This window comes from Tenrec ecaudatus, chromosome 10, assembly GCF_050624435.1.
Source record: "Tenrec ecaudatus isolate mTenEca1 chromosome 10, mTenEca1.hap1, whole genome shotgun sequence".
Taxonomy (NCBI): domain Eukaryota; kingdom Metazoa; phylum Chordata; class Mammalia; order Afrosoricida; family Tenrecidae; genus Tenrec; species Tenrec ecaudatus.
The window spans coordinates 130,421,390-130,446,810 of NC_134539.1; the positions used below are offsets into that span (position 1 = coordinate 130,421,390).

Here is a 25,421-nt window from a genome sequence, read left to right on the forward strand (position 1 = left end):
TCTTGCCTGTTCAATACGACCGGGAACTCAGGAGACAAGGAAGAGAGGAGAACCCAAAGTCAGAGTGGCCTTTGCAGACCATTGTGATGGACATTCAACATTAGACTTGGGGCAGGGAGTGACGTAATCTCCTGGGAGAAGTCACTCTGGCTGCTCTGTTGAGAAGACCGTCGACGAACAAGGGTGAAATTTTACACACCCATTTGCAGCCATCCTCCTGGTGAGACCAAGGCAGTGTGGCCAGGCTGCGGCGGTGGAGGTGATGAGAGATGGCCCGGTATATTTGGAAGGCAGAACCAAGGGATTCCTTGCCAGGGCTGATAGATGATAGAAAAGGAGAGGAGTCAGGAAAGCTCGATGATTTTGAGTCTGGCCAACTAAAGGCATTTCCAGGAGCTGAGACGGGGAAGACCACGAGTGATGCACACCAGTGGGCAGGGAGGGAAATGCCGAACCTGGAAGGTTCAGCCTTTGGATGCCCGCTCGTCATTTAAGGCTAGGTACGGAGTCGGCAGCTGAGCATCAGAGTCCAGATTTCAGGAGAGAACTGTGCAGGCCATCAGCATGCAGGTGGCATCTACATGTGGGTGGAATCGTGGGAGTGAGACTAAATGGAGAAGCAAAACAGGGCATTCCTCCCTTCAAATGTGCAGCTCTGGTCCCCCGGCCCTGTGATTGCAAATTACTTCTAAAGAGACTGCAGCGTGAGGCTTGGGGTGGCTGTCTCACCAGCAAGCTGAGCAGCGTGTAGGGGCAGGGCCAGCATGGATGTGTGGAGGGGAGTGACCGGCAGCCGGCAGCTAGGAGGGACACCAGCCAGGGTTTTCGGCATTGGGTATGGATCGGGTGACCCAGTTAAAGGAAGATGTGAAAAAATCATTCTTCTTTTTATTATTTTTTTCAAAACCATTCTATTGGAGCTAATATAGATAGCAAATCATGCCTCAGTTCAATCACATCAAGCAGTGTTGGACAATTGCTACCATAATCAGTTTCAAAACATTTTCTTCCTTCTTGAGCTCCGTGATGTCAGCTCCCCTTTACCCAACCCCTCTCCCCCACTGTGCCCCCCAGGAGTCCTTACTCTACTTGTTGTCTCTATGGGTTCATCAATCCTGGGTTTCATATACCGAAAACAGAAAGACATATAACAAAAATCCAAGAGGGCTTCCGCAATGACAAAAGACACCAGAGATAAACCCCAATATGCAAAAAACACACCCCTAGAAAATGTTGACAACCAGATCAGACACAGCATGTATCAGAGTGGGGATCAAGTGACAAACTTCTGAGCGTTCAAGTCAGGTTTATGGTTTTGATCAAAATCATTCTTCTGAGGGAGAAAGGAACATCACAGTCAGGAAGTGGATAAAAGGCAGAAAGGGACAGCGCCTTGCCCAGAGGACTGGGGGTGTTGCAGCCCCGATGCTGATGAAGACCACCTTGCTCACGGAGGCCATGTGTGCTGGTCAAGAGACAGATCTAAGCAGGCCTGGCCTGACTCTGCTGCTTCCTTTGCTGTGTGACTTCAGAGGAGCTTCTTCACATCTCTGAGATAGACTGTTCCCATCTGTTAAGTGAGAATTTGAACACTGTTGGGGGCGGGGGCGGGATTACATACGGGCCTGGACAATGACGGTTATGACCTTGGTGCGTAATAAATGCATGTCCTCTCTTCAGCCTAATGAAACATGAATATGGGTGGTGCCCAAGGTTAACAGGCTTGAATGCTGAATTGAAAAGCTGGAAGTTCAAGGTCACCGATCGGTGCCTCGGAAGAAAGGACTGGCAGTCAACCTGTGTCAAAGCAGCCGTTGACAACCCAATGGAACACAGTTCTACGCTGACATACGTGAGGTCATTATGCACCAGAGCTAAGTCTATTTCCTTAAAGTGAACTTCCCCATCCACTGATGAGGGGTCAAGAATGAAATCATGCCATTTAAAATGATGAATTTTCTGAATGGATTTTTCTGGAGGAGATATTGGTGATTTCCACCCCTAGAATTTGTCGAATGTACTGGAATCATGCCAATAGCCCTCCAGTTTTCTTGTGTCAATTCATTAGCAGGCACAGGAGCCTAATTCACACACGGTAACTTCCCCTTTTAGTACCTACCTGGTCTCACTGACCTAGCGTTTCTTTCCAAAGGACATTCTTTTTCAGAAGTCGATTTTATGGTATGTTCAATTGCAGAGACGGGTGACTAATGGAGTGCACAGAGCCTTGTTAAAGAGGTGAGAGGGAGTCATTGTTAGAAGACTGCATCCAAATGAACGCTTTCCGCCATTGGCATGGACACCGGATCATTTGGGTAGCTTCGTTCTCCTTCCACTGTCCTGCTCCTCTCCTAGCGAGCTAGGCCGGCACAGTGGTTGAGTGCGCGGCTTCCCCCTGAAAGGGCACAGGTTCAAACCCAGGTAGTAGCTCCCCGGGAGAAAAGACCAGGTGATCCGTCCTGGTAAAGGTGACCCCTGTGTGGCAATTCTCCTCAGCCCTGGAGGGTTGTGATGAATCAGAACTGACAACCACAGCAACACCGTTATTTCATAGACTGTCCCCGGATGGCACAGCCGTTTGCTTCAAACCTGAAGGTCAGCAGTCCACATCCCACCCAGCAGCATCACGGAAGAAAGGTCTGCCAATCTGCTTCTCTCAAAGACAGCCTAGTATCGCCCTTCCACTCCACAACACATGGGTTTGTCAGGAGTCAGGAATGGTATTTGTTTGAATTATTGTTATTTTTTATCACATCCTTGGATGATGCAAAGGTTAATGTGCCCGTCTGCTAACTCGGTGATGAGAGGTCCCCCATACGCATCTTGGGAGAAAGGCTACATAGTCCCAAAACCAGCCACCGAAAGCCCTACAGAGATCACTTCTATTCTGACACATTGGTGGTGGGGGGGGCAACGATGAGTCAAAATCAACTCAATAGCAACAATTTTTTTTATTATTCAGTTGACAGATTGTTAATACAATAACAAACTCCAGTCCAACAATGATCCAGAGGCCCACAGATTCAAAACTGTAAGAGATCTAGCTGCTGTCTTACCATGTATTTCCTCCAAGGAAGTAGACACAGAGGCTGAAGGTATCTGGCAGCGGGTTTTCCTAACATGCTGTGTTCAGACGCGTAATCAGAGGCCCCGCACACCGCGTCTGCTGCCCGGCCTGTTGGTAGCCGAGCTTCGGGGCCGGCTAACAGATGAATGTGTGGGCAAAGACAGGCCAACCTGTAATGCCTTCTACTGCTCCATTTCTCGGGAATTGTTCTGTGTGCCTGCTCCTCAGAGGGGCTTGGTGTTCAATGTGATGAAATACCGCCAGGGATTTTAAGCACACTGCTCCCAGAGCCTTGCTCGGTGCTTAATTGAACTTGTACTTTCATTTCAAAGGAATGGCTTTGGAAATGTTTTCTTGGAATGCGAAATGCAGCACACCCCTTGAAGCCAGTGCCGCAATCTAAGTAGTAAGTCAAGTCGGCAAAGAAACTGAAAAAGGAGCAGTCTAGGTCCAGGACTACACGTTGCAGAATCCCATCTTTCCAGTTATCGTTAGTAGAGAGCGACAGCAAATCATGTTACTGTAATTGCCTCCCACCCACCCATCCACACACACAGTTCTGTTGAATTTGCTTTGGATGGCAAGAAGTGCCAATCCTTTTGGAAAATGTGCCAAATGGTCCCATATTGATCTGCAGCAAGTCCGATATTGCCCTCTGGGATGGCTCTGCCTTTTCCTCGTCAGTGTCATTCCCTTTGAGTGGGAGCATCATCTTCAGGGGGTCCGATGTCATCATTGTCCATAGAAACAACCATGCTGGGGTTCCTAGAAGTCGCTACTGAGGTTTAGACTCAGGGGAGGAGACGTCACAATACAGTCCTGGGCATGTCATTGTATTAGGCAGGCTTCCTGGTACCAATTGTGTTAGGCTTCTAAAAACCAGGACACTTATGAAGATAGAAAGATAGATGATAGATTGATAGATTGATAGATAGATAGATAGATAGATAGATAGATAGACAGATAGATAGACAGATAGAGATATAGAGATTGATACAGCAAGAAGGAATATAACCACTAATTAGTCCACACAGCAGTACAGAGGGCTCAGTTCAGCTCACTTTCGTGGACCATTTAGTATTCTGGAAGTCCTTTGACTCACGTGGGATGCCGGGTCCAAGGTCAAGGAAGCAAACAGTGGAGTCTTCTTCAGGCAAGAAAGGCACCTGCAGGCAGCAGGGAGAGTCAGCAACAGTCAGTAGCTCAGAAGTTTAGTAAAGCAGACCCTGATGGGATCTTGAACTCAACCACAGCCACAGGACCCACCAGCCTCAAGCTCAAGCAATGTACACGCCAGCAGCGTGGAGAAGCATGTCTCTCTTGGAGAAGCCTCAGCTCTAGCAACACGGTCCATGGGTTGGCTTTGCCCACAGGTAGTATAGCACACAGGTTGAGGCAGAGAACTAGCTAAAGTAGCAGCACACGGGTCCGATCACCTGGGAGCAAGAGGAAGATGGGATACCAGCTGTCTTATTTATTTTAGTCATCCTTCAGTCAAGCTGTGACCTGATTAAACTCTGTCCACATGTTCCTATTGGTTTAATGGGCACAATAAACCCAACTCTCCCAGGCATCATGCTGTGCTTCTCTTTGAAAGAGAGTGTCGAGGGAGGGGTGGGGAATGAAAGAGAGACCAGTTTGGGAGTTGTGCTCATGACTAACCCATCGGCCTAAGATCAATCATAGATCCAGGGAAAGGACGTCATCGAATCAGAGTTACAGCTGTCAACTTCTGTAGGCAGTTGAAACAAGAAAATCCTGCTGTCAATGACGCCTGAATAGTCTACATCTTTGGATCATCCAAGAGATCGCTCTGAACCACAGAGATGTAGGCAGCGCATATAAAAATTACAACCGTAGCATACCAGAAGTTGCGTTCACTCAAGATCAAGGTGGCGGTGCAGGGCTTGTTTAGGTCCCCAGGTGGTGCCCACTATTCATACAGGGCTGCCAACTGAGAGGTTGGGAGTTCCAACCCGCCCAGCCTGGCCACCCCTTTTCATAAGGTTTAGGAGCAGTTCGTGTCTGTATCACAGGGTCGCCGGGAGTTTCAGTCGACTGGGAGGCAACAGGTTAGGTGTGTGCCTGTCAAAGGAGGTTTCAAATGCAGGCATTTGCACTTCAGGGGCCCGAGCACTGATCCAGAATCACCCACGCCCAACCCCCAAATGAAGGGGTGCATGGCTTAGCCAGGGAGGAACAAGTAGTAAATTTCCACCAAGGCCAAAATTATATTTAAATAGAACTCCTGCCTTAAGGCCCAGAACTTTGTCTTCAATAAGTTATCTCTTCAAATTATAGGGGTAGGTAGGTAGAGACAGTGTCGAGAACGTCTCTATATAATACTACCCACGAACAGGTATGTGAACTTCTGCCATCACCTCCTCTCCTTGGAGCAAGCAGAGGCATGCTTGATCACTCCCCTGTCCTCTAAGCTTCACCCAAAGTTGGATCCCTGTGTTCCCAGAGGACTGTGACCTCCTGCAGGTGTCTGCTGTCCTCGCTAAGGCTTCTGATCACGAGCAGCATTTCAAGGTCAGGACCCGCCTCCCAGTGTGTGAGTTCTCAGGCACCTGTCCATCTGCAAGCCCCAGAGGATGACATTGACTTGCACCAAAGACTGGTTTCTGGCTGTTTGGGCACTGATGGGGGGCGGAGGGGGGGACAACTCATTCTTTCCTTGTCCCACCGCCCCTATCTGACCAACTGCCCAAATGGAGAAAAGATCGAAAGAGGTTCCCTGCAGGTTAGGTCATGCGTTCATGGTTCTTGAGGTCCATTACGCAAAAGGCAGGGGGTGCATACAATGGTGGAGAGATGCTGGGAGTGGCTTGCGTCTGAGACAGGGGCAGCCCTGGCACTTACACATCGGCCGCTATGTAAGGTTTGCAGTTGCAAAGCACCAGCCACTCGAGAGAATGCCCCTCACGAGTGGTAGGCTAGGGGAAGAGGGGAAAGGCGGCATGCAGCGGGAGAATGGCTCCTCCCAAGGAAGACGAGACTTTCTGTGCCCCTGAAGAGTTACCGTCTTAGAGACCCACGGGGGCAGTTCTGCCGTGTCCTGTGGGGTCGCGATGAGTGGAAATCCGCTCGATGGTAGTGAGGTGGGTTTGGTTTTGAGACACGGCGGTGAGTCGTGAGATTCAAGCTTCCTGTTATAGAGAAGGTCAGCATGGGGATGCCGGTGTTCTCAGCCGACAGTGGCCTCGCATGGTATGCAAGCCATCGGCACGGTGGTGTCCCGGAGACGCTCTCTGCTTTGGGGATCAAGCCACGAGCACAGGCTGTGCCCCACCGCACCCCACTCTTCAAATGTGGGCTCACACAGAGGAACTCTACAAATGCTCTTGTTCGTTGCTCCCATCCTGGCTGAGAAGCCCTCCGCCTTCTCCTGCTGTTCCTTCCTCCCCCCTCTCCCCGCTACCCCGGATAAAATAAAATACAATCATAGCGCCATGCTAGAGTACCCGATCTGCTCTGCGTGCAAGCTTGGTTAAACAAATCACATTGACCTCTAATAGAAATGTGCAGGATGCTTCCTTCTCTCATTCGATATGTTAATCTCCAGGCCAAACTACCATAAGCACAAGCCTCATTAAGTGCAAATCTGACCATGTTACGCCCCTGCTTCAAACCCTTCAGCGGCTCTGCCGCTGCCTACAGCATAAAGCCCCAGCCAGCAACCATGCAGACAAGGACCACGGGGTGAGGCCTGGGCTGACCCCTGCTGGCCTCCTGTCTCCCAATACTCCTCCCGCTGCATCTCAGCCCCACTCCAGCTGCCCCTCAGTCTGTCCCTCTTTCCTTTGCTCTTTCTCTGGCTCGAGTCTGTCTGCAGTGCCCTTGACACCCACCTCTCCGGCCAGCTGCACACTGATTACCTCCTGTGTCCACGGTGCAGTTCATGTCAGCGCCCTGATGAATCCTCTCCTGAGCTCCACCCCCAGGCTGACTGACAGCCTCTTGACGCACCCACTTCAGATGTATGTCCCTGTCTCTGGTCCCGTGCTGCGTGGCACACAATTATGTCCTCCTCGCTTCGATGTCACATAGTGCCTGACAGGTATCAGCAGCTTAATGTCCTTGTGAGGTGCCATCAGGTCCGTTATGACATGGAGACTCGAGGTGCAGCAGTACAGGACACGGCCTGGTCCTGCACCATCCTCACACTGGTTGCTATGTTGAGCCCATTGTTGCAGCCACTGTGTCCATCCATCTCGGCGAGCGTCTTCCTCAATTTTACTGACCCTCTACTTGATCGAGAATAACATCTTTCCCCCGGGATGGGTCCCTTTTGATGAACTGTCCGAAGTCTGCCCTCGCTTCTAAGGAGCATTCTCGTTAGACTTATTCCGAGACAGATTTGTGCCTTCTATAGTCAGTCTTCTTCACCAACATCATAACTCAAAGCATCAGTTCCTCCGAGGCCTTTCTGGTCCATTGTCCGGCTCTCGCCTGTGTGGGGAGGGCCTTAAAAAGGCGTGGGTTTGTTTCAGGCGTCTTAGAAACCTCCTTGCTTTTGAATACTTGAATGAGGCCTTTTGCCAATTTCCTCAGTGAAATTCACCATTTGAGTTCTCAACTGTTTCTCCCATGGGTATTGATTGTGATCCTCGTCACATGAAATCCAGGGCAATTTCCATCTTTTCTCCCCGTTTATCTGGAAGTTGTTTATTGGCCCTGCCGTGAGGATGTGCGTTTTCTTCATGTTGAGGTGTAATCCACACCGAAGACTGTATTCTTAAATGGTCATCATCAAGGGCTTCACGTCCTCCTCACTTTCAACAAGCGGGGTTGTATCACTTGCAGATTGTAGCTGGGTGCCCAGCCCTCCTCCTATCCTGACGATTCCCATCCCCACCGTGACTTCTCTGGTAGGCTTGGACAGGTTTGCTGGTTCGTTGGAGGTAATGGCAGTCACATCCAGATGGAAAGTGGAAGTCAGTCCTTCCTCCTCGGCGTGGTCCAGCTCCACTAAGCAGACCCCAGAGAGGGTCCATGACCTCATCAGACAAGTAAGAGTCCTGCAGGGATCGCATTGGGTGCAACAGCACAGGGCGCGTTTATTGACACCATTCCAAACCATTGGCTCTGTCGACTTGCTCCTAAGGAGAGTAACAGACAGACAGCTCTTTCTTTTCAGAGGAAGTGAGTGAGGAGAGATGGCCTGGAGGTGGGAGGCCCCGGAAAATGGATCAATGCTCCAGATCAGTGAACAAGAGCAGGACGCACCAAAGTCCAATTACTGCCACCTGACATCCTAAACAAGGGGCGTTTGTTTCCTCCGTGATTGTCTGCCTCTTCCATTCCAATGAGGCCAGGTACTTCATCAGCCTCGTCCTTGGTTCTAAGGCGATGCCCAGGACAAAGCCAGTGCTCCGTGAATAGCCTTTGAACCGATGGCAGCACCGTGCTCTGAAAGTCTGGAGTGGGGCTCCTCAAACTTTTCAACAGGGGGCCAGTTCACTGTCCCTCAGACCCGTTGGAGGGCCAGACTATAGTTAAAAAAAAAAAAAACTATGAACAAATTCCTATGCACACTGCACATATCTTATTTTGAAGTAAAGAAAACAAACGGGGCAAAAAACACCCGGCAGACTGGATAAATGTCCTCAGCGGGCCGCATGTGGCCCGCGGGCCGTAGTTTGAGTGACTCCTGGTCTGGAGGGCCAGTTTCCAGTCTCACTCTGCAGCCACCAGCTGGTTGTGTGACCTTTGCTTCTCTGAGCCTCACTGTGATCATGGAAAAGTCATCTCAGAGGGACAGGACGCATCCTAAGCTCTGCATAAAAGCCCGCTTGGACCATTCTGTATGCACAACCACTACCGGGGTAGCCCTGTTCCAGGGGCAGTTGGACATAGGGGGTACATGAATCCAGAGGTGCTGTCACCCAGAAGTTGAGTGCCTGGCATGTCTTCAGCCACTGTGGTGGACACACAGGTACCTCTGGAGAGGGAGACATAGATCTGGAATGGTACCGGGTCCATTTAGAGGCAAAGGTGTAGATGGAGCAGCGTGAGGTCAACGTTTAGGGGGAGAGAAGAAGCGCACCTGGCATGTAGCCTGAGGGAGCACTGGCTTGGACAGGAGCAGGCAGCCACGCAGCGCATGAGGAGGAAGGACTAGTGGGCACAGCGAGGAGGAGAGCACAGTGGGACGGAGGGAGGGAGGGAGGGAAGGAAAAGATGACAACAGCCCGTTGCCATCAACTTGGACTTGAACGCTCGACTACACTGGCATAGGAGCAATCGTGCGGACGGCACAGGACCAGGCACTGCATAGGGTGGCAGCAACAACAACACACTGCAGTCTTGTAAGGCGATACTCAATACGTTCGATTTAAAAATACACTAAAAGGAAATATAGCAGAATGCTAATGTTTGATCTTGGGATTGGGACTGCTTACTTCTTCCTTTCGCTCTGTCCGCCAGTCTCGTGTGGACTTCCATCACTGTCACCATGGGAAAGGGGTCTTCCGGAAGCTCACGGGTTAAGCCCGTCTCCTTCTCTTCCCAGATGATGCCTATTTACTACAGGGACTCAACATAGAGGAACTGTACCCAGAAACCTCTAGTTTTATTACGTACGACGGGTCGATGACTATCCCGCCCTGCTATGAGACAGCCAGTTGGATCATAATGAACAAGCCTGTCTACATCACCAGGATGCAGGTGAGCCTCTCGCTGTCCGCAGCTCCTGGGGGAGGTGGTGGGAAGAATGACCGGGCTAGCCTCTTCCAAGGATGGGCATGAAGTCACTGAAGAAGCATCCCACCTGTCTGGGTGGAGAAAGAAAGACCGCGTGGTCTGTCCTCTAAAACACACAAGCCAACGACATGGATGGGGTGCTCAAGGGGGTTAGGAAAAGGCTAGTGCGTTAGTCTGGGTGGACTAGAAAACAAATCCATAGACACACATATGTGTACAAGAAAGAGGTTTATATACAAGAGCAATTGTACATTAAGAAAGCATCCCAACCCAGTCCAGTCCAAGTCCATAAGACTGATACTAGCCTATATGTCTGGATCCAATCTATAAAGTCCTTTTCAGACTCATGAAACACATGCAATGAAGCCAAATGCAGGACAATCACAAGCCAGTGGGTAGAAGTCTTTGGGTCCAGTGGCGTTGTAAGCATCTCAGCGCTGGCAGGGGTCTCTCTGTGGCTTCTCCAGCTTCAGAGGTCTGGTTGCGTCCATGTGGCTTGTCTTCTGCAATGTCTCCCAGGGAGTGGCAGAGAGAGAGAGAGAGAGAGAGATGTCTTCTGCCCAGAGGAGGAAGCATCAGATTTCCCAGAATTCTCAGAGGAAGGCCATGCCCACACAGAGGTCTCATTGGCTATCTCCAGATTGACAGCCTAGACCCCACCCCTACACTCTCAGTCCTTAAATTGACACCAGATTAGGTGACTACCGCAGCTAGTTTGGGGGCGGGGGGTATTGTCCTGCTTGTTGTTTTTTTAAGTAAAATAGAATTCATCATTGAAGGGTTTCCCTCTACCCTCTTTGAAATGAAAATCCACGTGGGTCTCCCCAAGGAGGCAAAATGATAGGCAATGTTTCGCAGTGTTCCGAGCAGCTCCATGAAGGAGGACACCTCAGAAGTGGACGGAGCCCGGACGCTCTGCCTCTGGCTCCCACTGTGTGCTGGCTCCTTGGGCAGCCCCCAGGCCTGGCTCTGAAGGGAGCCCTCGCTGGCTCCTCCCTTGGTGCTTTGGAGAGAAAGGGAGGGTCTCACCGCTCCCCTCTCCCCTCAGATGCACTCCTTACGCCTGCTCAGCCAGAACCAGCCCTCTCAGATCTTCCTGAGCATGAGTGACAACTTCCGGCCCGGTCAGCCACTCAACAACCGCTGCATCCGCACCAACATCAACTTCAGTTTACAGGGGAAGGACTGTCCTAACAACCGAGCCCAGAAGCTTCAGTATAGAGGTGGGTGCTGCCACCTGCTCCGATGACGGACCCTGGGGCTCAGGCCAAGCAGCCTTCCCTCACCCCTCTCCCCCTCCCCACCCCCCCCCCCCGCCTCGTTTAGAAAGAAGGCAGGCGGATTTGCCCAAGCTGATCTACCTGCTAGAGCAATGGAGCAGGGAGAGATTTGAGCTAGTGCAAGATGAAGGCCTCTTCTCCCCAGAAAGTGAGCAAGCACCCGGGGGCCGGAACTGTGGAATCTGTTGGGGCAAGGTGTGGGTTGAACGCACAGCATCTCTGCTGTGTCCCTGGAAGTGGTGACTCTAGCTACTAGAGAGGCCCGTTTAAGATGATGTTCACCTCCTGCAAGACTCTGAGCCACGCCCAGCCCTCTGTTCCCTGCCCACATCTGTCGGCCCCGTAGTAAACCCTCATTGTGGGAAGGAAAATGTACATCACAAAGTAATATTGCAAACCCAGCCACGTCATTAGACCTCGGGACCAGGTGCCTTTTGTTGGCTAGGACCAGCTCCTCCTATCTAGGGCAGTTCCTGGGCGGTTCAAATGCTCCACTGCTAACCAGCAGGCTGGAGGTTCGAACCCGCAGAGGCACTGGAACCCCAGTAGCTCCCAGTTCCCAGTTCAGCTGGGATACACATGGGGTGTCCATGAGTCTGATGGACTGCAGGGCACTCGGTGTGGTGGGTGCCCTTACACCCCAGCTAGCTGTGAGGCGCACGGGAGAGTGCCCCCGTGGGGAAGCCCTTCACAGCAAAAATGAGCTGCCCCCATGAGCAGAGGAGGGGAGGCTGTGGCTATTTTCAGGCGGCTGATATTTTTTCCGTAAAGGGCCAGCTATCAAATATTTTAGGCTCTGGCGTTTGAACCACCAGCTGCTCCTCGGGAGAAAGGCGGGGCTCTCTGTCGTTTGTTCTGTCCCGTAGGGTCGCTGTGAGTTGACACAGTGAGTTCGGTGTTGGTAGACAAAGACTGGCCATTGCTCTCTACCCTTGTACAGGGGGAAATAGCCATCAGCAGAGTGCAAATTAGTGCCTGCGGCTGGGTCCCAATAAAGCTTTGTTTACAAAAGCTAGCTAGCAGCAGGCTAGATTTGGACCTCAGACTGTCATTTCTACACCCCTGCGGGCCGGGATCCCAAAGTTCAGCAGTTTGAAATCACCACTGTTTACAGGAGAGGGAGAAAGACGGGGCTTTCTACTCCCGTAGGCAGTTGCCGGCGCAGAAACTCACAGGCAGGGTCGCTGTGGATCCGAATTGACTCAATGCCAGTGAGTGGTCTGGTTTGGTGCCGGCTCTGAGAAGCCCCGGTGGCCTAGTGGTTACCCACTGGGCTGTTAACCACTAGTTTACCAGCCCTCTGCAGGAGAAAGAGGAGGCTTTCTACTCCCCCAAATTTCCAGCACCAGAAACCCACTGGGCAGTTCTGCCCTGCCCTATAGGGTCCCAGGCAGTCAGAATTGACTTGATGGTAGCGAGTTTGGTTGTGTTTTGTTGTTGTTGTTGCTGCTGCTGCTGTTGAAGGAGCCCCGGTGGGGTGTCGTGGGTCATGCATTGGGCTGCCAACTTGAAAGGTCAGCAGTTCGAAACTCCCGCCCCCCTCAGGAGACATGAGGCATTGTGCTCCTGGGAAGAATTCCAGCCTCAGACCCCACAGGGGCGTGCTGCGCTGCTGAGAGTCAGCATCAACCCCGGGCAGGGCACGAGGGACAGGCTGCTGGGCGGCCGAGGAGCTGGGGGGTAGAGGCTGCAGCGCAACATCGTGGACTGAGACAGACGAGGCAATCTGCTTCCTGGAGGCCTGGCCGCCTCAAAACCTCTATGGAGCAGTTCCCCCACCTGCCCTGTGGGGTCGCCCGGTGTTGGAATCGACTTGGTGGCAGAGGGGTGGGTCGGGGGTGGAGTCCAGGTGGCTGGTAGTGACCACACTGGCACAGATCCCTGGGGGCTTGGGGATGGGCAATTGCAGTACATTACAAGCAGGTATTTATAATACCTGCCCCTTTAGAGCCTCTTCCCCTGCCAGCCCTCAACACGATGGGTGACTTCATTCGCTCTGCCCTGTTCTGTATTGTGTGTCCTGGTTTTCTTTCTCTTTCCAGTGAATGAGTGGCTCCTCAAGTAGGGATCGAAGCCACATGCGTGGCCCTCGGTGAAACGCGACAACTGTGAATGGACGAAGTAACCTAGAATGGCCCCCTTCTGTCTCTTCCCTCCTTCCCCCAGCCTCATTCACTCTTGGAATCTGCACTTTCTTCATGAAACTGTCTGCAAACACATGGCAGAGAACTCTCTCTCTCTCTCTCTCTCTCTCTCTCTCTCTCTCACACACACACACACACACACACACACACACACACACACACACAGCCTCCAGGTGGAGCAATCAAGTACCAGAACCAAGAGGCTCATCCTCAAGAGATCTTCGAAGGAAATCATTTCAGTTAAGCTGATAACAATTTTAATACCTGCCCCCACCCCCGCCCCCTGAACGGATCGAGCTTCCCCGTGAGACTTCCAGCCTTTGTACATCCACAACTCATCCTGCCGTGAGAGAGGGGAAACGCAGCTCCAGCAGCACACCCAGGGGACTTGGTTCTTGGCTTGCCGTGGTCTCCGACCGCGTCCTGAGATCCTCGGGGTGCTGGTGACGGATGCGCCGGGACAAAGCTGGCCAAGACACTTATTTCTAGATTACCATTCTTCTGTTTACTCGACAATTTAACAAGAAAGAAAGGGGGGTAAAAAGATGGGGGGGGATGACAGACATCGAAGAGCTACACATTGTATATACCACACTGCAGACTCTAGAGAAATGGAATTCTTTCCCTCTGTCACATATCTGTAGTAGGATTTGCCAAGATCAGAATTGGACCATTTGCCGTTTCCTTGTTTTCCAAAGGTCACACATTGTGTTTGGTTATTGTCAACAGCTAAATAAATGTGTTTAATGAGTTCACTTCTTTTTTTTTTCTTCCTCCCCACCCCCCACCCACCCCCGGGCTGGGTCCTTTTCTCCTCCTTCCCAGGCCAACCCCTGGGTCCCGCACCTGCATTCTTTGATTTCGCGTGTTCCTTCATCTGCGCATTTGGCTCGTTTGCAGCCGTTCTTACTGAGTTTGTGGCCATCAGGAATGCTTTGGCTAAGCAAGTACACCTCTCATTCCGCGCCATGCCTCCATCATCCACGCAGGTGAGCTTTCTGCCTGAGATAGCAGGCAACCGATTGCGTTTTAAAACTGCCATCCTCCCCGCCCCTCCCACCTGCCCCCCTCTGTGATGCGCCCCTGAAGGAATGCACTTTGCCTTTTGTCAGTTCCTGGGAAAGGGGTGTCTTTTCTCTCCCGGTGCAGCGAGAGCTCACAAAGTCCAAGCGAATGCCTTTCTTTTCTTGTTTATAATGGTCACTCACTGTGTTTGGTTACTGTCAAGAAATCAATAAATGTGTTTAACAAGTTGCCCAGTCCCCATGTCTGAGTTTATTGAGAGAGGAGGACTCGCCCCTGACGTCTCTAAGTCCTGCTGGGTCCACAAGCACTTGCATTCCGGCTGGCTGGGCAGCTGGAGCAGACCAGAATGGCCCGCCTGGTCATTCCCAGAGCCAGGTAATTAATACCCTGTGGAGACAAGACAGAGGCTTAGCTGCTGGAAGGGGAAGCTTGGGGGAGCGTTGAGGAGCCACATGAAAAATACCTTCATCTTGTCCTCCGTCACCATCTCCAGAAAGAGAGGGGAGAGCGTGGGCGTGTGGAGCCTGCATCGGGAACAGTGCAGCCAAGTGACCATGGAAAAGCCAAGGAACGAGAGGCCTACCTGGATTGGGGCTTTCCTTCCACTGCCTGCACCTGAGCTAGTTCTGCGATCCGCTTGGCCAGGAGAACATCTGAGGATCCTGCTGAGTGACTATCATTCCAGAACTCCAGACCTGCTTTGCCCAAAGGCTGACCGTCAGCAGGGCCCCATCTTGGTGTGCAGTCCCTCTACTGCGTGGCTGGCCACTTCTGCCCTGTGTCAGAATTGTCCTCGTCTGCCCTCGAAATGGTGACACAGTCGCTGAAGAAGCCACGTGGTCACGTTATCCAGGTCTGGTTTTAAGTTCTCACGGTGCCTCTGGGCTGCTGTGTGACTCTAGGCAGGATGCTTTCCCTCTCTGATGTGTATAATGAGCCCGCTAGTAACTGCCTCTGTGAGCTGAGACTTGCATGCTAGAGGTACGTAAAGCAACCAGCACAAGCCCTGCCCCAGCGGCTCTGTAGGTGATGCCTGCCGAGACTGCAGACGTACAGACGCTGTGGGCGTACAGATCCGGGGCTTAGCCCGTTCCTGGGGAGGGGGTGGGCGTGGAGGAAGGGGAAGTTGGCGTCACAACAGGGAAACCAAACTAAGGCCAATGAAAGCACAAGATTCCTGGCAGTGCACAGAAAAAGGTAGTCAGCTTGGGCTTTTATGTGCTCATCTATTAATCTGTAGTCAACGGCGTCACTGTCTCTCCTTTTTTGTTTTTTAACTACATCAGAGATTCTAATTTTTGGCATGGCTGGCTGGCATCTGTCTCTCAGCCAATCATACAGCACCTTCCTACAGAACCAAAGGTATCTCTTTTCAAAGATACAACCTTGACAGGATACAGCGCTCCACAGGCCAGTGGAATGTGGTAGAAAGCAGTGAGCCTGCCGGTTAGCAAGGAAGGACAGATGTCCAGCCCCAGAGTAAAAACCTAAGGGTGCATGGAGGCCAGGAGAAGACAAACTCAGCGGTGAGGCAGGAAGAGGCACAGGTGAGGAAGGATGGGGCACCAGTGAGGATGGAAGGCAGGGGGGCTGCGTTTCCACGCCCTGTTCTCTTTCAGTTTCTATGGCACTTGGCAAGTCAGCTCCCTCCCTGTGGCTGCAGCCCTATCCCAAAGTGATTCCTGCCCCTCCGCTCTACTATCGCAAGACAGCAGCTTCAGTACTCCAGCCCGGGGAGGACAAAGGTAAACCCAGGCTCAGCCCTCTGGGGCCTGGGGCCTCCATGCCCATTGTCTCACCTGAGCTCCAAGAAACTGGAACTTGGCTCATCATCCACCTCTGGGCCATCCCTAAATGGCCTTCCGCCCCACTCACTGGGCCCCAGATCCCGGTGTGTGGCCGGCCTGCCTCCTGGTTAGATGAGTTCTTCTCTGAAGGTGGGCATTTTAAAGTCCAAAGAAGGCCCGGAGAGTTGGCCTGGTGAAGACGTCATGGGGTGAAAAGGCATTTTGATGTCGTTCTGGCGCTCAGGCAGGGCTGGGGGCAGTGTCCTTGTGTACAGAGGGTGGGTGCCAACCTCAAGGATAGGGCATTTGCCAGGGTCAAGCACACAACCTGAGCCCCAGGCCCCTCCTGAGCAAAACAGAGGAGGAGGGTAGATGGAGACACACACAGAGCTCTGAGCCAACAAAGGAGGAGGCAGAGCACAGAGGTCCACTGCCTGCTCCTGAGGACACGTCTGTGCTCTGAGGCCATTTGGGGCCTGTCCCTTCCACCTCCCCCTAAGCAGTTTGGTTTCCATGGTGACGTCAGAACGCCCACAAACCACTGCCCTAAATGTATCTGGCCCATTGGGAGAGCAGCATGGGCATTGGGCGCTCCATCCTGACCCAGTAGATGAGGTAAGCACAGGTTCCCTTCTGACTTGTCACATCAACAGTGAGAGTTCACGTAGCTTCGCCACATCAACGATTCCGCTTGCAGGACTGGCTGGCATCAGCTTTCTCCCAACCCCAAAGCACCTGCCCAGAGAGTCAAAGCCTGTGCTCAAATCTGTAATCCCTGACAGAAATGGCGGACCCCAACAGCACGGTACGCAGGGGCTTACTTATGCTTACTACTCTATAGGGAACAGTTTCACATCTGTCACCTACTCACAGCCTCCCACATAAACAGAAGCATCTGATGCCCATCAATGAACATGTCAACCCCTCTGTCCACCTCAGTCTGAACCCTGACCCTACTGGACCCTGGCCTCTTGCATCTGATGTGTCTCCCAGAATTTCCTGTTCCGGAAAAACTGAATGCGGGGTCTCTCAGAGAGGATGCCCAATGTAACGTCACTCGTCAGCCAGCCCAGTTGACAATGAGAGCCAGCCTTTGGGACTGCATAAGCCACAGCCGCCATCCTCCGCACCGTGCCTGTGGGCGGGCCAGGACCTGTAGGAGCTGGTTTGCAAATATCGTCTCATGACACCTTCCCTCTCTGGGCCACGAGAGTTCTTAAACCTTGGATGGCATGCTCAAATTCACCAAAGGGTGGCCCTGAACATCCTGTGGGGACTTGGGTCGCACAATGGACCTAGTGCCACTCGGGCAGGGTCCTGCAATCTGGGTGTGGCGAATCCTCCGGGTGATGTTGGTGCCCATCCAAATGGGAGCTCCTTCCTACTGCCTCCGGTTAGAGTCACCTGGGAAGGTTTTTAACCTCCCAGTGTCCAGACTGTACCCCATACCAATGAAGCCAGATGGAGAGGGCAGCCAGGCACCATGTCATCTAAAGATCGATAGTAGTTTGGGCCTCGCTGTCCTCTTGTGAAGGAATGACTCAGAGGAGGGGGTCACCTGCTGTGGGTTCTTGGAGCCCAGACATCAGAGCCATGTCACACGTTTGCCTTTCCCCAGTCACTCTGTGTGCATTGTCGCTCTTTGGGGTGGTCTCAAAATGTGACCTCCTCCTCCCCTTCTCCTTTCCCAAATTCTCCAGAAATAATTCAAATAACAAATTTCTCCTTTGATAGGTGATACCTATGCATGAGTATTTACCTTGGCGGCAGAGGGGGACTATACACGAGACAAAGGTGTGAAAACTTCTCAGACAGACTAAAACACCTTAAGGAAATGAGTCATTGAGCCTGCGGGCTGAGGACCATCATCTTAGGGGACTCCGAGGTCAATGAGCAATCGGGGCGTCCACAAAAGCAATGTTCTACATCCTACTTAGCAGCCATCTAAGGTGCAACTGCTGGTCTCTTCCTGTCCAGAGAGAACAGAGGTGGTGACAATTGCAGACACCTGAAAATAATGTCCAACGGGCCAACGACCCCTGAGAACAGCAATTCTCCACGAGCACAAGACCCGAACTAGCTAGGCCCTGGATACCACTAACAATGACTCTGAAAGGGATCGTGTTAGGAGGTCCTGGGTGGGCTGGGAGGAAAATGCGGAACAAAACCCCAAATCATAAAAGAAGAGCAGGGTGGGTCTTTCTTGCTGGCTGGGTCCAAATTGGTGGGGCTCCTAACACAATGGCCCTTTGTCCTCCTTCCAATTTTCAGCCAAACAACAGATAAGTCTGTGATGGGGACAATGAACCACACACCGTCACATCATCAACTCGTTGAGGTCAAAGGTGGTTCATCGACCGAAAGAAAGCTGTCATTCAGAAGGGTTGCGAAAGGAGGAGAAATGGAAACAGAGAACGGGGAGGAAGGGGGAGAAACGGTGTTGCATGACGGGGATCGGGATCAATGACAGGAAACAAAATGGGTGTATGAATTATCGGATGGAAAACGACTCTGCTCTGTAAAACTTCTCCCAAATCACAATAAAAAGTCAAATAAGGACAAGAATCGTTTGTATTTACAATTTTTATCGGTTTCTACAGATCAGATAATGATGGTCTATTAAGACAAACTGAGTCAGGGGAAGGAGTTGAGAAAGATAACCCGTGTCCACGATTAAACAAGTCTTAGGCAAATGACAGACTTGTCAGGGTCACACCATAATGATCATCCGTAGAACATTCTCTCCACAACTTTGGGGCACCTTGACAAGCCCTGGTCTAGTCCCTCATTGTCCCTGGCCTGGACTATAGCAATAACCATCCAGCAGTTTCTGCTGTCTCCAGTGGCCAAATAAATGAAATCCCAGAGTCAAGAGTGCCCAATGTCCAAACACCACCGGCATTCAGATAGTGGTGGGGAGGGGGGTGCATTCAGATCCACCCAACATGGAGGTGGTAGGGAGTTCGGGCTTGGCTGGAAGTGGATGATAGGTCACCGGAGACTTTTCAGAGGAGGGACACTAATACTACGCAGGCAATCCAAAATGGCAGCCATCCTGGCCCAAATCGATTTGGTGGAGAAGTAGATTGCCAGCCCAGGCATAAGGGAAAGAGGACGGAGCCCGCAGGCCATTCCCTCAAATGACAATAGGGAGCAGGATCCGGAGGAACATTTCCGCCTGAGCTGCTCTTCCTGGGGGTCTGAAGCCTGGGGCAGGGAAGGCTCTGAGCAGGGAGGAAAGTGTCTCAGGCTGGACATTTCTAGCCCATCCCCACCTCTTTCACGAGGCTGAATGAGCCCAAACCTTCAATGGGGACATATCTCCCAAAGGCCCAGCTGCTTTCAGGATAAACGTTCAGATTTCTTAGCAAAGAAGACAAAGCTTTGCTCCCTTAATTGACTCTCATGGCCAACCCCTCTGAAGGCCCATGCGGGTCGGCAACTTCGACTACTGCACAAAGTGCCCAGGTACTCACCACCCCCATGTTCTAGCCTTAGTCCAAGGTGTCGCTCAGCTTGAATGTTTTCAATTTTCCTTTTCCCCACTTCCTCTGTTCAACTTTTTTCCCGCCAGTTATCCTGGAGTCGATTCAGATTCCTGGCCACAGCACTGTCGCAGAGTGGGGTGAGGCTCAGCAGGGGGCTGCCTTCCACAGGGAACTAGCAAGCTCCGAACTGTGTCATCTGTTAGTGTCCAGAGAGAGGCCAAGTTCTCACACACACCTACACAGCAGTAGAGTCAAACCACTGTTCTATTGAAGTCACTTCAAAAGGAGTGAAGCAGGTCCCTCTGACAAGTTTGAAACGAGAGATCTTAAGCATAGATATGATACACTTCGCTCTGGAAACAAAGCAGGTTGCCCCTCTGAAGCCGAGAAGGGACGATGTCTACACATGGACCCAGTGAGATGCGCTGGCAGGGTTTCTAGAATTGAGAGGCCTACTCCCCCGGCCCTGCCCCCCACCCCATCAGCCTGCTACCTCAGACGCCAGACTCAGTGGGAAATTCAAGGATTAAGAAGAACCAAAACCTTTGGGCCAGGGTTAAAAGGATCAACCATGAGCCATGTTGGCCCTTGCGCCCAGCAGCCTATAGGAGAATTCAGGACGCCTGCGACATTGTCATTTAGACAGCGAGGTAAGATGCTTCTGCCTCTTTAAGCTGACGATGGCTCCAGTGGAGGGAATATGGTCAATTCCTCCCGCATAACCGAACCGGTTGTGAAAATAAAGCCGGAAGTAAGAAAGCTCAGAAGGGGGAACAGGGGTGTTGTCAGACCAGTGTCAGAGGACACCAGAAGGGACCCTGCTCTGAACAAGGACGCCCTGTTGAGAAGCGTCCGTGACGAGGAGTGTGCAGACCCTGCAGCTCTGAAACAGACAGCCGTCGTCCTCAGAGAGCTGAGCCAAGTAGGAAGGCGACATCCTGGGTGTGGTTGGGGGCGTGCCTCCCACGGCAAACAGATTTAGGGATGAAGACTTGAGCTGCACCTTGAAACACGCTTAAGGGTCAAGGATGGTCGGGGCTAGGCTGTTGGCAGCGTGTGCAGTGGTGCCAGTCGGACGTGGAGCAGCCCTGGAGGACAAAGAAGAGTCCTTGTGGTGTCTCTTCCTCGGAGCAGACAGCCAGGTCTTTTCTCCTCGCACCTCTCCATGCACAGCTGAGCACTTCACCTGTGTGCCATGCGGGCTTTCCTGAGGACTGACCCAAAACAGGGTTCTGAGCTGGAAACGTTCAAAGAGTGACCAGGCTCACAGCGAAGGTGCGAACACTCCCAAGTGGGAAAAGCAAAGGATCAGCTGTGTTCCACCGCAATGGCGTGGCCAGTGTGGCCAGTGTGGCCAGTGTGGCCAGTGTGGCCAGTGTGGCCAGTGTGGCCAGGAGAAGAGGGGGTCACCAGGTGACCTGGGGATGTCAGTCAGTTTTACCTGCAGGAGTCTCACCGGTCATCAACTATACATCTGGCTGTAGGCAACCTGTTATACAAGCGTTAAGCACTTGGCTGCTCATTGCAATGGGACCTCCTCCCTGGGAGATGGACGGCAGAGAAGGGGTGAAGGGAGGCTCCGGATAGGGCAAGATATGACAAAATAACAATCTATAAATTATCAAGGGCTCATGAGGGAGGGGGGAGTGGGGAGGGAGGGGGAAAAAAAGAGGACCTGATGCCAAGGGCTTAAGTAGAGAGCAAATGCTTTGAAAATGATTAGGGCAAAGAATGTACGGATGTGCTTTATACAATTGATGTATGTATATGTATGGATTGTGATAAGAGTTGTATGAGCCCCTAATAAAATGTTTTTTTTTAAAAAAAGGAAAGCTGACTGACGATTCGAACTCACTCCCTTCAAGTTTAAGCCCACTGCCATCGAGTCCATGTTGACTCACGGTAGCCCTGTGGACAGAGTGGAACTGCCCCACAGGGTTCCCAAGGCTGGGTACATTACCAACAGGGGCCCTGGTAGTGTAGTGGGCTACGTGTTGAGTTACTAACCGACAGGTCATCAGTTCCAACCCACCAGCCACTCTGTGGGAAAAAGACGAGACTGTCTGCTCCTATCAGTATTTACAATATCACCCAACAGGTAAGTAGCCGAGGAGAGTCTCGACCGGCATCCACTTACCTGCCCATCTCTCCTGGTACCCCTCCAAAAAGGAAGAAGCACACCCTATAGAGGAAGTGAAATTGCTAACAAAGTCAGGCTGGATGCTGTGGTCAGCGGTGGAGAGGCCAGCTTGGTGGGGAGGGAACCAGAGGGAGGCAGGTACACCTCTGACAGGTACACCCTGGACTTGGTGAAACCCAATTTAGTGGCATCAGATGGTGGGGAATTATGATTCATAGCCATGACGGCTGGAAATCACATACCTCTCTAACCCCCTCCAATAGCCCAGGTGAGCTGGAAACCATGTATCGTTTGCCAAGCTGAGGCTCAGAGCATTTGAGAAACTTGCCCAGCATCCCACTCTCTCTAAATGGCCAAGCTAAGATTCAAGGCCAGATCCCTCTCACTCTTCAGCAGGACACCCCGCTGTCCTCCTCCTCTGTCCCAGGAGCATCCCAGAATCCCTCAGCACACTCGGCCACTCTGCAGCTGGAGCCATCTCTGCCTGTAGAAACCCAGCAACACGCTCACCCAGCAGCTAGGTCCTTCTCGCACCAGCAGCAGGTTCTGCCTGAAAGCCGTTTGAACAGAGGAGTGGATGAGTCCTCCATGCCGCTCCTAATTTTCATTCCCAACCAAAGAGGGACAAGGGAGGAAGTCGGTGGACCTCAGAGCGGTGGCGGTGGGGGTTTGTTTTTGTTTTCCAGCGAGTTGAAACAACTGTCACACAGCTGGGGCTTTCTTTTGGAAGGTTGCTACAGAATTATTGAGAAGGGAAGTCTGCGTGCTACGAACCCAAACCAATTTACAGTGAGAAGCCTGGCATGGGAGAGAACCGGGCTCCTTCCTGTGGCAGCCAAAGCGTGGCAATCACTAAGAATCTGTCAAACACCCAAGTGGAGCGGAGGGCGGAAAATGGATAGTCCATTTCTTCAAGAGGAGCCCGGGCACTGGCCGGACGACAGCGGCAGCCCAAAGGGCGCCGTCAAAGAATTCAAAAGGCTTGACTCATACCAGAGTGGGGGTGTTAAGCCAGGTTGTCAAGTGAAACAAATAGTGATGCTCATCTAGGTATAGGGAGGGGCCGGCCAGGGCCCTCTTTGGAATCCTGTAACACAGAGAAGTGAAGTGGGAAGCAGAGAGGTCACAGGCCGGTAGGTACAGAGTCGGGTGGATCCCAAGTCGGAGAAAGTGTGGCAAGGTTCCGACGGCCGTCAAGGTCAGTTAGCCCACACGGGGCTGCCCCTAGAGGCACATGTAGCCCCAGTGAAGTCTGCATGAGGAAGAAAGTGAAAGAGCAGAAAGAGACCATTCAGTTCATCCTGCTCTTGTGACATCAAGGCAGTGTCATCAGGCTCTGGCTTGATTGACAGGTTTGACTCCACGCCTCTCCAAGAGTGTCAAGTTGACATAATCCCTAATTACCAGAATAGACAACAGCCCAGGCTTCCAGAAAAGCCAGAGATGAGGCATTTGCATAGGCCTGTAGGGTAAAGGGGGAAGAGGAGCAATCTGGAGAGCCTGAGCACCAAAAGAGACACTCCACACTGCGGCTCACAGGTGAGGTGGGGAAGGGGGTCCTTGCTTGCATCACAGGCTTTGCTTTGCGGGATGGAGACTGCACTAGATGTTGGCGATAGCCACACAACATGACTGAGGCGATTGGTGGTGTTGAATCATACACGTGAGAAGCACCCAACCGGCCACTGTTACATTCTTCCTATGTTTACAACAATTTTTAAAATATGACTTCGAAAGAAGAAGAAGAAAACCATGCCGTTAGCTGGGCTCACCTTGAATGCATTCCATAAAAGTCATGCCTTGGGGAAATAAAAAGCAAGGTTGTAGGTTGATGGGGGCGGTTCTAAAACCTAACATGAAAAAAGATTAGCAGAAGCTGTGGGAGGGCAAGACTTTGGCTGGGGTTTTATCCCCTGAGCTGCAGGCTGACAGTGACTAGATTCTCCACTGAATGCCGTGCCCCTTCATGTAACTCCAGGTCTCTAAGCAGAAACTGTGCCCTCCCGTTGTCTCCGCGGGGCCAGATGAGTCTCTATTCCTCTACTTCTGCCTCCCTGGCCTCATTCCTTCCATCTGCCCTCCCTCATAGACTTATATATCTATCTGTCTATCTATCATCTCTATCTCCCAGCCACTTAAATTCCTTACTTAAAAAATAAAGGAATATTTTTTTATCAGACCTAAACAACCTTAATGACACATCTGCTGTGTGCAAGCAACTCTACAGCAGGCAGCAAGAGACCCAAGGTCTCGCCTAAGCCTTCCAGAGAAGTTAGGATTCTGACAGGAGAGACAAAGAGATGCTAGGCCCTGCTCAGCAAACAGCGGTGGTAAGTGGATCAGAGCGGGGTCCCTGTGCAGGCAGCGGTCCAATGGGGCCTTGGGAGGTGGAGATGGGAGCCTGGAGGAACTCAGTCCTGAAGTCCTGAGTTTCCTATGGAACAGTTGGGACCACTAATTGCCTATTCACACCAAGTACCTCATTTCATACAGCAACCTGTCACTGTACAGCAGGCTGGCCTGACAGCCAGCTCTGCCCCAGGCAAAATACACTTCCGGCTACAAATGACACTTTCTTATGATTTTGTCCAAATTAAAAATAAGGCAGAAAAGATCGAAAGAATAACTAAGCTTCACACCCCAATTTCTGATGGAAAGGTAGCAAGATGATTCCTTGAGGAAGTTTCTAGATGGTCTGCCCCGCAGCCCCCAAGGCAGTGTTACTCACACGTGGCCCCTCACAACCTCGACACACAGCTGACCTTGCCGACCCCTGCTTACAAGCCTTAAAACTTTCCCTGAGCCCTTGGAACAAAGATTAAACTCAATCTCTTAGTCTGGTCCCGAAGGCTTCTCATTACCTGGCCCCCCTATCTCCGCTGCCCTAGAAGGAGGGGCCCTCTCTCCCCAACCCTCCGCTCCAGTCATCTCAATCGCTTTCAAGTTCTTGAATATACCCCTTTATCTCAAGCCTTTCCTCCCTGCTTGGCACATCCTCCCCCAGCTCTTCAGTCTGATGAAACTCTCGTGGAATAAAAATTAAACTTAAATACTGCTTCCTCCCAGAGCCCCCCTGACTTCAGCATCTGAGCTGCCTGCTTGTGTGTGTGTCCCAGACATGTTTGCTGTGTGCTATAATTGCTTATCACTCCTCCCACTAGACAAGCAACTCCTTGAAGGCAAGTATTACATCGTATGGATCATCTAAGCACCAAACCAATTACCCGGCCCATCATAGATGCCCAAGTCATGAGGAAGGGATGAATGAGCGAATATGGCTTCTAAGTGGATGCCAAGAAGAGCTCCCAAGAAATCAAGCTGGAGACATGTGTTCACCCAACAAAAGAGTCATGGAGACTCGGGGGTCGGGGTTGAGCAAGTGCCTGGGGTCCTAAAGGATGCCTGTCTGTCAGGAGAGGGGAAAGCTGGTGCCAGAGACCCAGCAGCTCCTTTCAGTGGCAGAAAGAATTGCCCCTGAGTCCTTACCAGAAGAGGCCCTGGCAACTCAGCTGTTTAGCACTTGGCAGCTACCCCAAAGCACGGTGGTTTAAACTCACCAGCTGCTCTGAGGAGACCTGTGATCTGTGTCCATCAAGATTACAGCCTTGGAAATCCAATGAAAAATCACTGTCGAAAATCACTGCCATCAAGGCGACGCTGACTCCTAGCCACCCTACAGGACAGGGTTTAACTGCCCCATGGGTTTCTGAGACTGTAACTGTGTATGGGAGTAGAAAGCCCCATTCTTCTTTCTCTGAGCAGCTGGTGGTATTGAACTGCT

General features: G+C 51.7%; 1 protein-coding gene and 1 pseudogene across 1 annotated transcript in view; both read left to right on the top strand.

The window, feature by feature from the left end:
* CA10 (carbonic anhydrase 10) overlaps positions 1 to 13,120 on the top strand; it is a 569,229-nt gene extending 556,109 nt beyond the window's left edge. Inside the window, exons 7-9 of the mRNA XM_075559290.1 lie at positions 9,585 to 9,739; positions 10,824 to 10,998; positions 13,098 to 13,120. Of these exons, the coding sequence (XP_075415405.1) occupies positions 9,585 to 9,739; positions 10,824 to 10,998; positions 13,098 to 13,120 (353 nt within the window). The remainder of the gene's footprint in view (positions 1 to 9,584; positions 9,740 to 10,823; positions 10,999 to 13,097) is intronic.
* Positions 13,121 to 19,440: 6,320 nt separating this feature from the next.
* The window catches only part of LOC142458711 (S-adenosylmethionine synthase pseudogene), a 36,867-nt pseudogene continuing 30,886 nt past the window's right edge, over positions 19,441 to 25,421 (top strand).